Source organism: Embiotoca jacksoni, unplaced genomic scaffold (assembly GCF_022577435.1).
Source record: "Embiotoca jacksoni isolate LCO1_2020_lvr unplaced genomic scaffold, fEmbJac1.0.p SCAF_13, whole genome shotgun sequence".
NCBI lineage: Eukaryota > Metazoa > Chordata > Actinopteri > Embiotocidae > Embiotoca > Embiotoca jacksoni.
The window spans coordinates 758,347-769,211 of NW_027185263.1; the positions used below are offsets into that span (position 1 = coordinate 758,347).

The 10,865-nt window shown below is 42.6% G+C and overlaps 1 protein-coding gene across 2 annotated transcripts; it reads right to left on the reverse strand.

Moving 5' to 3' along the window:
- Nucleotides 1-81: 81 nt before the first annotated feature.
- slc37a2 (solute carrier family 37 member 2) lies at nucleotides 82-10,515 on the reverse strand. 2 transcript variants are annotated; one of them, XM_069145789.1, is made up of 18 exons: nucleotides 9,931-10,515; nucleotides 8,440-8,521; nucleotides 6,969-7,059; nucleotides 6,430-6,508; nucleotides 6,187-6,322; nucleotides 4,884-4,960; nucleotides 4,106-4,272; nucleotides 3,987-4,024; nucleotides 2,926-3,075; nucleotides 2,425-2,515; nucleotides 2,203-2,265; nucleotides 1,959-2,044; nucleotides 1,791-1,839; nucleotides 1,184-1,257; nucleotides 1,006-1,084; nucleotides 593-690; nucleotides 413-477; nucleotides 82-289 (listed from the first exon to the last, which is right to left on the reverse strand). In XM_069145789.1, the coding sequence occupies exons 1-18, from the start codon at nucleotides 9,987-9,989 to the stop codon at nucleotides 274-276; spliced, it is 1,500 nt and encodes a 499-aa protein (XP_069001890.1). In that variant the 5' UTR covers nucleotides 9,990-10,515; the 3' UTR covers nucleotides 82-273. The 2 variants fall into 2 exon arrangements, with proteins under 2 accessions (XP_069001890.1, XP_069001891.1); XM_069145790.1 differs by having other exon boundaries at nucleotides 389-477; nucleotides 9,931-10,513.
- Between the last annotated feature and the right edge of the window lie 350 nt (nucleotides 10,516-10,865).

Sequence of the window (10,865 nt, forward strand, 5' to 3'; positions counted from 1 at the left end):
AAAGATTTTGATCAATCTGCCACGTAACATATTTTTAGCTGGCTTGTTGAGAATTGTGAGGATGGAAAGAAAAAGACCAAATTAAGATAATCAACAGTATGTACAATTTAATGGTAAAAGAATATTAAAACAAACGAGTGAGAAGATTTGATAAGTCATAAAAAATGTCTGTCTCCATAAAGAGGTTTCTGAGTGAGAAGGCTTCAGTGGTCAGCTGGTTGTTTGGAAAGACGTGAGGTCAGTTTCAGCATCGCTTCCTCCGTTTGTTGGTTTTCAGATTTCTTTGAACCTGAAAAAAACAAAGTTACAGATGTTTTACACACGTGAAGAAATCCAGCTTATGATGTTTGTATTATTGTAATCAGATGTTATTAGAATGTTTGTTAACCGGCGTTGTCACGGCGATAATCACCCTCTGGCTCGGGGGGGTCGTCCACACCATCCCTGAACCTCCTTGTAAATGAGCCTGGACAAAAACTGAAGCCAAACAAAAGGAAACACGGCGGGAATCAGCACGAATGATGAAACACCAGAGTTGAAAGTGTTGCTGAGAGATTGAGGAAGATGTCGGTGACGAAGGCGAGTTTCTGACCAGGCAGGCTAAGATGTCGGCGGAGATGAGCATGTAGAAGACGTTGGTCCAGCCGGTCGGAGAGATGACGCCGGCGAGCAGCGGACCCAACGCGGCGCCTGCAGAGGAAACCAGGAAACCAGGAAACCGCTCGGCTGTTAGCGTCGCACACTTTCACTCCACTTTTAAATGCAGGAAAAGGTTCTCCGAAAAACATTCAACACGTGAAACGTAAAAAAAAGAATCAAACGCAAAAGAGGTGGTGTTGCAGGAAGAGAGCAGCTGGGTCTTTTATGGGTCGTGAAACCAAAACAACAAGACGAAAGAGGCTAAAATCCACCGCAGACGTTAGCAGAACGACGTTAAGAGGCGATAATGTTCATTTGTTCAATGAATAATAATTTTATTAACGTAACCGTTCAGACTGTACGTACCTATTGATCCAGTCCCGTCGATGATTGCCGTTACCGTTGACAACGCTCTGGAGTTTCCTCTCAGACTCTCGTGAGTTCCCTGATGCAACAAAAACAATCATCACGTCGCCATGACGGTAGTTTTTTTTGAAGGCTTAAAGGACGGCGGAGGGTTTTCCCATGATGCATCAGGTCTTACCAGGTCAGCAGACACAGCGGTGGTGATGAGAGCGTACGGTCCGTTCACCAGGCCTCCACACACTAACAGCATTCCTGCAGTCAACAAAGTAAAGGCTCAATCCGCTTCTTAGAATCTAAATTGATGTGCTATTAGCTGTGCGCTGATAACAGGCTGGATGGTCCCTCTCCTCTTTAACCCAGAGGATGAGGACATTTCTGATTCATCAGACCACAGGACTGCTTTGTGGATCATGTTTATATCTGGTTTCTTCTTTGCATGCCAGAGTTTTAACCTGCAGCGATGAACCGTGTTCATAGACGATGTTTTTCAGAAGTGTTCCTGAGCCCATGCAGCGATTTCCACGTTGGAAAACTGTGTCTGTTTTTAATGCAGTGCCGCCTGAGAGCCATCTCCATTTTCTGACATTTTAAAGAGCTGCTCACTTAATCAACTAAATAATCGCTAATGAAAATATTGTTTGGATATCAAAGATTAAAAAATCGTGTCGTAAACTGTCTCCGTTGTCCCGCTCAGACTTTAAATCGGCGTCTACGAAACGCACACGATCTGAGTTCAGATGTGACATCGTGTTCAGGTTAAAATCAACGCAGAGAAAAAGTCTCACCGATCGTGGTACCGAGGTTCCGCTGTCCGATGTAGTTGTAGAGGAACAGCTGACGGCAACAAAACAAACAAACAAACAATCAATCAATCATGACATCATCACTGTTTCCTCACGACTGCGTCTCCAGAGCGACTCCCGGATCTCCGTTATGTTCCTGCTGTCACTCACCATCGGAGCAGCGACCACCAGCATGACGCCGCACGTCGTCGCCCTCCCGCCGGTGTAGTCGGACACGAGGCCGGCCGCCACGCCTCCTGCGGACGCACACGAGACCGTTCGGTCGCACAACAACTTCCTGTTTTTGTGACGACGGTGAATCGCAGCTCGAGGAGACCCGAACCGTCGGGAGCTGAGGTTGTCCAGAGATCGTTCTCGTGAGGTCATAATGAAGTCTGAAGGAAATGAATCTTACCCAGAATTCCTCCGACGTCGAACAGCGTCGACATGTCGCCTGCTGCTTTCGGATCAAAGTTAGCTAAAAAAAAACAAAGAACGAAAGACATCAAATTAAGACGTCGTGAACCTCGTTGGACAAGAATCAATAACGTGTGTGTGTGTGTGTGTGTGTGTGTGTGTGTGTGTGTGTGTGTGTGTGTGTGTGTGTGTGTGTGTGTGTGTGTGTGTGAATACCGACCGACGTTGGCGATGTAGAGAGGAAGCCAGTAGAGGAACGTGTAGCTGACCAGTTTGGCAAACAGCAGGCAGAGAGAGAACTCCACGACTCCCTGAGACACAAAGATCATCAATCAATCAATCAATCAATCTGTTTTAATTAAAGTAATTAATTAAGAAACAAGTTTAATTTTATGACGCTCTATCTGGCTTCTTAAAGCGGAATTTGAAAATAATGTAGAACTTGATTTTGTCAAGATTAAAAATACTGTTGGTATTTGTTATTATGGAACTTCTCTAAATGACCAGCAGATGGCGTCACAGGAACCAGTTCAGTTCTGGAATTGTTTTTATTCACATTTCTCACGTCATCACAACTTTTTTGGAAACAGGGTTTTAAACACGGCTGCAAACTAGAACATGAAGACGACAGACATCTGCTGCACACGTCACGTTTCAAACTTAGACCCGCCTCACATTTGTGATTTTGTGTGGTTGCTAAGCGACGATGTCCCCCACTCACCGGGATACGTAGCGCTCCACAGAAGCTGATGGCCTCCGTGTGCTCCTCCACCACCTCCACCGCCTCCGAGCAGACGGCGCCGTTCAGGGTTCGGTCGCCGCTCGATGAGTTCTGCAGCAGAGGCTCCGTCTCACCGCTCTCCAGCTCACACTGACACACACACACACACACACACACACACACACACACACACACACACACAGAGAGAGAGTGAGTGAGTGTGTGTGTGTGTGTGTGTGAGAGTGTGTGTGTGTGTGTGTGTGAGAGTGTGTGTGTGTGTGTGTGTGAGTGTGTGTGTGTGTGTGTGTGTGTGTGTGTGTGTGTGTGTGTGTGTGAGTGTGTGTGTGTGTGTGTGTGTGTGTGATCTGCATAAGCAGATTGACAGGCTGGTTTCTCCCTGTAGGAATTGAAACAGTCACTCTGATCCCGGCTAACAGGCGAGGCTTGTTTAATGGCCACAGTGTGTTTGTTCGGGTAACTCTAATCTTTAACCTGTCGACTCCCACCGAGCCTCCAGGAGGAGGACGGAGCGACAGAGGTGGAGTTATGAGGAGCAATTGAATTAGCCATTGACTAACATACTGCACATCTCACAGATTTCAGAGATCCAAACCAACACACTTTACATTCAGTAATTACCAGCGCAGGGAGATTGTATGTCCAGTAATGAGCTAAATAATACACGCAAAAAAGAAACAGGTGCTTGAATTAAAAAAAAAAAAAAAATGCAACTATATCTTAATATAAACCACCACAACAAAGCTTGAAAATCACAATCATTACTCCACCTCACAGGAGGATATTGGACTATATAAATGATACAATGGATAACATGTAAACAAAATGCTTATCAACTTTGTGATTTCCAGGTTCACAAAAACAGAGATGAAGGGCTTCCTGCATACGCAACCAAAGACAGTTCCAGCATTTCTGGTGAGCACCAACATTTTAATATTTTTGCCATTTTTGTATGTATAATTTAAATTAAAAATCTGTCATGTGACAAATGTAATTCAATATATCAGTTTAAAAACCACAAAAATGAAATGTGTGAGACTCACATGATGCTGAGGAGGAGAACAGTTCACGTCTTCAGGTTCTGAGCAGGAGAGAGGAAACGATGAAACAACACGGCGACCACAACAGACAGATTAAAGTGTATTTGTGTGTTTCCACTGACTCTCAACCAGGAAGAAGAAGCAGAGGACGCCGGTGGAGGCGATGATGAGTCCCGGCACGATGAAGGACATCCCCCACTCGGAGGACACGAAGACTCCGGCGATGAGGGAGCCCAGGATGTTCCCCACCGAGGTGTGGGAGTTCCAGACGCCCATGATGAAGCCACGCCTGCAGGTCCGAACAGACGAGGTGAGCGGCCAGAATTCAAAACGCCGCGTCATCAATATTCATCTGGAGTCTAAAAACCACGACTGGAAGTTCAGGGATGACTTTAATTATCCGTCCGAGTTTACTTCCTGTCCAGCAGTGATCATGTCTGTGTTAACAAGATATTTATGGTATGAAGGTATTTCACAGCGATACGAATCATTATCAGCTATAATGACCTTTAAAGGAGTAAAAACAGAAGCTTCCTTTCAGTTTTTAGCTTCGGTTCAGCTGGAATTAGATTTTTTATTTGAAGTGTAAAATGTCTCCTTTATGAAAATAGAGGAAATGCATTAATTTAAAAGCAGGATTTTACGATTTTAAGAAAACCTCCCGTTGATTTTGAAGTCATCCTACATTGTTTAGAATTCGTTTGTCTGAGGTGGAGATTCACTTTCATTCGTGTGTTTTTCAGCCCTTTCCTGAGTCTGGAGGAACTGGTTGGACCGCTTCGGTTCATGATGAAGACCTGACATGTTTTAAAGTTTAGTTTCACGTGACAAGTTCCCGTGTGTGAGTCAGCTGGCGACACAAAATAAAAAGGCATCATCAGCAGCCCCCCCCATACTCACTTCCCCTTTCCGAACCAGTTGCCGACACATGCCACGACAGCGGGCCAGCCGGTGGTCTGCATGAGTCCGTTCATGACCTGCAGACAGAAGCAGACGGAGGAGGAATCACCGGAGGAGCATCTCAACGCTCTCCATGAAAACAGCTGTTTCAGAGCCCGGAGGCTCGTGCGAGCCCCGACGTGCTCCTGTCGTCACATGATGCAGCTGAGTCATGTGACGGGTGAATAAAGCCCGATTAAGACACCATGAGACCGAATCAAAGCAGCGAGAGCTCTTTATCCCACAATAAAGACATTTCTGCTGCTATTTCAAAGCCTGTTATTAAAGATCTGCTGAGTCGGACTCGTGTAATATTTCTAACTGGAGCCGGTTGCAGGAATTTGACTTCAGAGACGAGTCATGTGATTCCGTGAAGCTCATCTGATACAAAACAGCAGTGCAGTTGATCAGAAATGTTAATCTGACTCTCTCGTGAGCTCGTTTGGTGATTGATGGTGGAGAAGTTTAAAACTGAAGTGAAACCAAACTGTTCGCAGAGAGACAAACGGCTCATCTCCTCTCTGACCTTTTTCCCCTTTTTACTCTCCTCATGCAGTTTTATTGTCCGCAGAGTTCCTGATTCTGATTGTAAATGTAAAGTAAAGAGTCACACCACCCAAGAAACAAACATTTAAAAGCTGCTTTCAGTCCCAAAGAAACATACAGTATCATAATTTGGCAAATAACTGTAAAAATAAAAGCTCTTTCTTTCTTATATTTCTGTTTGTGACTGGATTCATTAATGAGCAAGTTTACAGAGTTCAGTCCCTCCTGGATTTCACTTTGTTTTTTTGTGATTGTTTCGATCAAAAATGTTTGATTTTGCAGCTTTTCTCAAACATTATGATGAAATTTATGTATTTTTAAGTGCGTTTTCTGAAGTAAAATTGCAGGAATTAGCAAAAATTGCAAGTTCAGGGAAAAATAAATTGCAATATTTTGTACCACCTCCCTGTTATAATCCCTAAAGTAATCCGTGGTGACTTCTTGTGATAATAATCCTGAAATATTTGCCTCGTAAAGTGTTTTTCTTCTTGTGTTGAACTCAGAGAACCGTCACGGAGCTCAAAGTGAAAAGTGACTTTATGCTTTAATACTTTCAGCAGAGATTCTGTTTACGATGTTTTATTAAATGGAAAAATTGCTGGAATTTTGCATTATTTATTATTTATTATTAATTATTGCGACCGCAGGATGGTGATTTCCTGGAGGGACTGATCTAGGTTCTGTGTGGTGCAGGTGTTTGAGGTGTTGTGTGCGTTACCTGGATGAAGGCGTAGTACCCCAACGAGTGGATGTTCCAGTAGAAGCCGAGGCCGAACAGACACGTGAACAGGCCGCTCATCAGCATCCCGACGCTCAGGTAGTACCGCAGAGGCAGCCGCTCTCCGAATATCCCGCTGAGAACAACACGAAGCACTTCAGCATCACACACACACACACACACACACACACACACACACACACACACACACACACACACACACACACGAACACGAACACACACCTGAAGAACATGCCGATGGCGTAGGCGACCAGGAAGGAGTTGTCCAACACGCCGAACAGAGTCTGGTAGTTGTCTTGGTCTGCAGGGAGGACACGGATACGTTTACAGGGTCTGAAAAGTGAAGCCTTAAAGTGTAATTACCACTGAGGACCACCAGGGGCTGTCTCCCATAGACTCCCATTGAAAAAGCATCAAGTTCTCTCTTGAAGTACAAAGTCAGTAAATGTTTTCCACAAGTCATCATGGAGTCATTAGACATTTTGTTGAGCTGTAAGTTTTATATTCCAACTCATGTAAACCCGTATTCATCATGAAATAATAATAATAATAATAATAATAATTATAATGAACAGCTGAAATCCTCTATCAGCCAAGAACGGGACCACATTTCCCTTTCAAAACTCCAGAAACTGGTCTCCTCACTTCCCAAACGTTTACAGAGTGTTGTAAAAAGAAGAGGTGATGTTAAGTGTAAGTGAGGAAAACGTGACGTGTTGCTGCCATTAAATTCAAAAGAAGCATATATGTGGAGGACTCACCGAACGGCGCCCAGTCGCACCACGTTTCATTGTTGGTGACGTTGAGGCCGGCAGGTCGGATCACCGTGGAACAGTTTCTGTGCAGCTGACTCTGAGTGTCGGAGGAGAAACACAGAAGGAGGAAGGTGAGATGACTCAAACCGACCGGACCAAGAAATAAGACTCGTGTTCAGTTGTTAAGAAGCCGCTGAAACTCTCTGTGTTATTATAAAGAAGGAATACAGTTCAATGAACAGACAAAAGTGCCTTATTTCTATTAAATTAAAATAATAACAGGTAAGACCATGTTCACTGGAAAAAATCTGCAGCTGCAAAGGCTCAAGCTAACGTCATTAATACGTTATAATGCAAACAATAAGGGGCTTTCAGTCAATGAAACTTTATCAGTAAAGTCAAATTTTGCACTTTTAATACAAATGTATTGTAACACAAAGAGCTTTATATGGTAAAAACTAAACATCCGTGTGTAAATAATCATCATCATCTTATTTTTTTATGTCTTTGTTTTTTGCCTGTGAAGCACTTTGAGCTGCATTTTATATATGTTTTATAAAATGTAGAAATAAATACATTTAAATAAATTCATTAAATTTCAAAGTTCCTTAATAGTTAAAAAAAACAGACAAATAAAGTTTAAGGAAGATGCCATGTAATAAAACAGACTCAACTGTATAAATAAATAGGTCATTAAATAAATTAAATTAAATTAAAAGTTGAACAAAATACTAAACTAGAGAAAAAAGAAATACTGAGTAGAAAATCAACTACATTTTACAAATAAAGACATTTAAATAAAATAATATTCATTAAAAGATAAATAAAATGATCAAATAAAGTAAAGTGAGTATACCAAGGAGTAAAACTTACAAAAATGTGTAAAATCAATTCTTTGTCTGAGTCCACATTTAGTGTTAAAAACATGTGACTGAAACCCTCGTTAAGATAATTATGGACGAGTAGAAACATGTGATTGATGTCACAGATCAACAGGGTCACAGGGCAGCGAGTCTTTTATCACTTTAAGAAGTATTTAAACCGGATGGAACCAGTCGTTTCTCTCCAGGAGGTTTTCTTTGTGTCCGAGAGGCGACACTCAGGACAGATGGACGTCCTTTCAAAGGTCCGTCCTGTCCAGGTGCTCTCAGGATGGGACGCAATTTACATGAGACTGAAAAGCTGTGATTGATGCTTCATCTGCATCAGAAAGAGTCTGATAAAATCATTTAAGATGATGAAGGGAAGCTCTGAAGCTTTCCTGTTACAAATACCTGCTGACTGATTTGATTTGTTCGAGATAAATAAATGGTTTAGCTGCAGATCATTTTAAACCAACTGGAACTTTACAAACTGTTTTTTTTTTTTAATAATACTTAGCTCGAACAACGTAAAACCAACGTGAACACCAGATGTTTCTTAAAAACACTGTAAATACTGCAGATATGAAAGAAATCAAACGGTCTCCAGCAGTCACCTTAACGATGCTGATGGGTTTCCGTGACAGGTGGTAGGCCGTGTAGAAGAGGAAGGTGAGGAAGAGGATGAAGCCACGATACCTGCAAAAAACAAACAAACAGGAAGTCTCTTTATTTACTACAACGTGAAAACAGGATAAGAAATAAGGACTGCAAAGACACAAATGGAGATCTAATTAATGGCAGTTATGTTGGACGATTTGTACGCTCTTATAAGTTTCCATATTTCATCTTGTAATAAATACTCAAACGACAGCGAGCTTGAGATACTTTTGATTTCTCACAAGGAAATACATTAATTTCCACCACAAAAACTAACATTAGAAACCTCCTTTTAATCATTTCATGACTGCTCAGATGTAATATGTAATAAAATAAAAGCCCCAGGGGTCATTTAACTGGAAGTGCTTTTGGCTGATGATTTTTTTTTCGTGCTTAAATAGGACGCTGAACATAAAGCTCTCAAACATAAAGGATTATTCTGATATTGTAAAGGATGCGAGTCTTTCTTTAAATACTTTCAGATGTTTCAGACTCCACAGCGTCGGCCCTCTTCAGCTCCCCGTTATGTTTGTTTTTTTTTATCACAACCTCGAAACATGTCGCAGCCCTGTGAGAAAGAGCTTCAATTAACACGAGCCCTCATTACTCTGATGCTTTTTAAAAAGTATTTTGCAACGTGCAACACGTTTTACACTCTTACAAAGAAAGAAAAACTGTTCTGCATCTATTTTTTAATAATCACATCATATTTTCAAAGAAATTCAAAGCAAAAATGTTTTGAATTGTTGGCTAAACAAAGGCACAAACTATTATTTTGGTTTTCTAATATTTCACAAACTAAAGAATGAGTCATAAATGGAGAAAAACAGAATCAGATTAATTGATAATTATAATCAAACTATTTCATAACTTTGTAAATTTGGTAAAAAATAATTAAGGATTAGTAACAAAAAAATCATGTGCATTTGAAAAAAAAAAAAGATGAATTCCTAGTTTGGCCTTTTTTAATAAACTGTTGGCACATCCGGGTCATGATTGCTTCAATTCTTGTTTTTTGCAGATAACTGGTGATCCATAAGGTCATTGATTATCACCACGGTGACTCCTCTCCCCAACCAGCAGTTAAAAGCTGATATTTCTGAAGTAATGTACCCGTATGGACCAGTTCCGTGTCGAGACGGTATCGATTCGTTAAAGGTCAAATCAGGATGATCAGAGGTGAAGCTCTAAAATGTTGTATTTTATGAACGGAGTCTGGTGTGGCTCCAGGACATCATCCGGCCGCGTGTACAGTTCACGCAAGACAGTCAGCAGTAATGACGTGCTGATGAGAGGTAATCGATCATTACAGATCACCGTGATCACGTGATCGGATCGGTAGGTTCACCGGCACCGATTGAAACTCGCAGCACGCGCGTTTATCGGTGTGATTGAGTCGATCATTCACGACGGATCAATAAGTTGACGCATTCAGAGCAATAACTCACCAGCTGTCCCGAGAAAAAGCCGTGAGCAGCCGCATCCCGGGAGCCAGAGACGACTTCATCCGGGAGCTGCGGAGAAACTCAGCGGAGAAACTCAACACTTGTTCCCGGTCATGACTCCGGAGGTCAGCGGGGCGAAAACAAACCGGGCTGCTGTCACCGGCTGGTTAACCGGATAAACACGCCGCTGGTGTCCAAGCAGCTGGTAAACAAACCAAACCGGACCTTTGAGTCGGAAGAGTAAAGCCAGAGGTTGAACGGAGACTAACTGCTGCGGGAGGACAGCGGCTGTTGTTCGGCTGCCTGCTGGGAGCGACGCTCCGTAAACATCCAGCTGAGCTCCATACTGCGCCGCGACGTTTATATACAGCAGGCGGGAGAACCAGCGAGAACCAGCCCGACCTCCGCGAACCCCGAACACCCGCGGAGATCCACACAAACAAAAAGAGGCGTCGGCTACGAACCGGACGAGATGACTAACACTCATCACATTTACTTTTCCACAGGATTTTCCAGGCGGAGCGTCCCGAGTGACGCTTCGGCTCTGACGTCACGGCGAACAGGAAGTACTGGAGTCCGGCGTTACCACGTGTTAGCTCGTAGCCTCCGGTGTACCGGCGAGTTCGGCTCCTCCACCGGGACCTGCTCCGACCTCGCGAGATAAAACGGTGCCGAATAATAAACGCGCACTGCATCTCTGTTTCTGGAGACCCGTGAATCAAACTGGTTTATCACCAAACTACTGTGGGCCGTTTTCTGTGGATTAATCATGTTTTTTAATGAGCTACGCTGAAATAACGACAATCAGTTTTTCAGAATAATACATGAACCCGTTAATACTGACTAATAAAAAGAGCCTGTATATAAAAGTAATGATCATATAACAATACATTTTATGTAGTCTTTTTTTTTTGTCTTTCAGTAAATATCTGCCATCG

Excerpts from the sequence above, each read along its gene's own strand:
- slc37a2 (XM_069145789.1), bottom strand. The coding sequence starts at position 9,989 with ATGAAGTCGTCTCTGGCTCCCGGGATGCGGCTGCTCACGGCTTTTTCT. Across the intron at positions 7,060-8,439 it reads AACCCATCAGCATCGTTAAG|AGTCAGCTGCACAGAAACTG; the intron begins GTGACTGCTGGA and ends TCCGACACTCAG. Across the intron at positions 1,085-1,183 it reads CCGCTGTGTCTGCTGACCTG|GGAACTCACGAGAGTCTGAG; the intron begins GTAAGACCTGAT and ends TTGTTGCATCAG.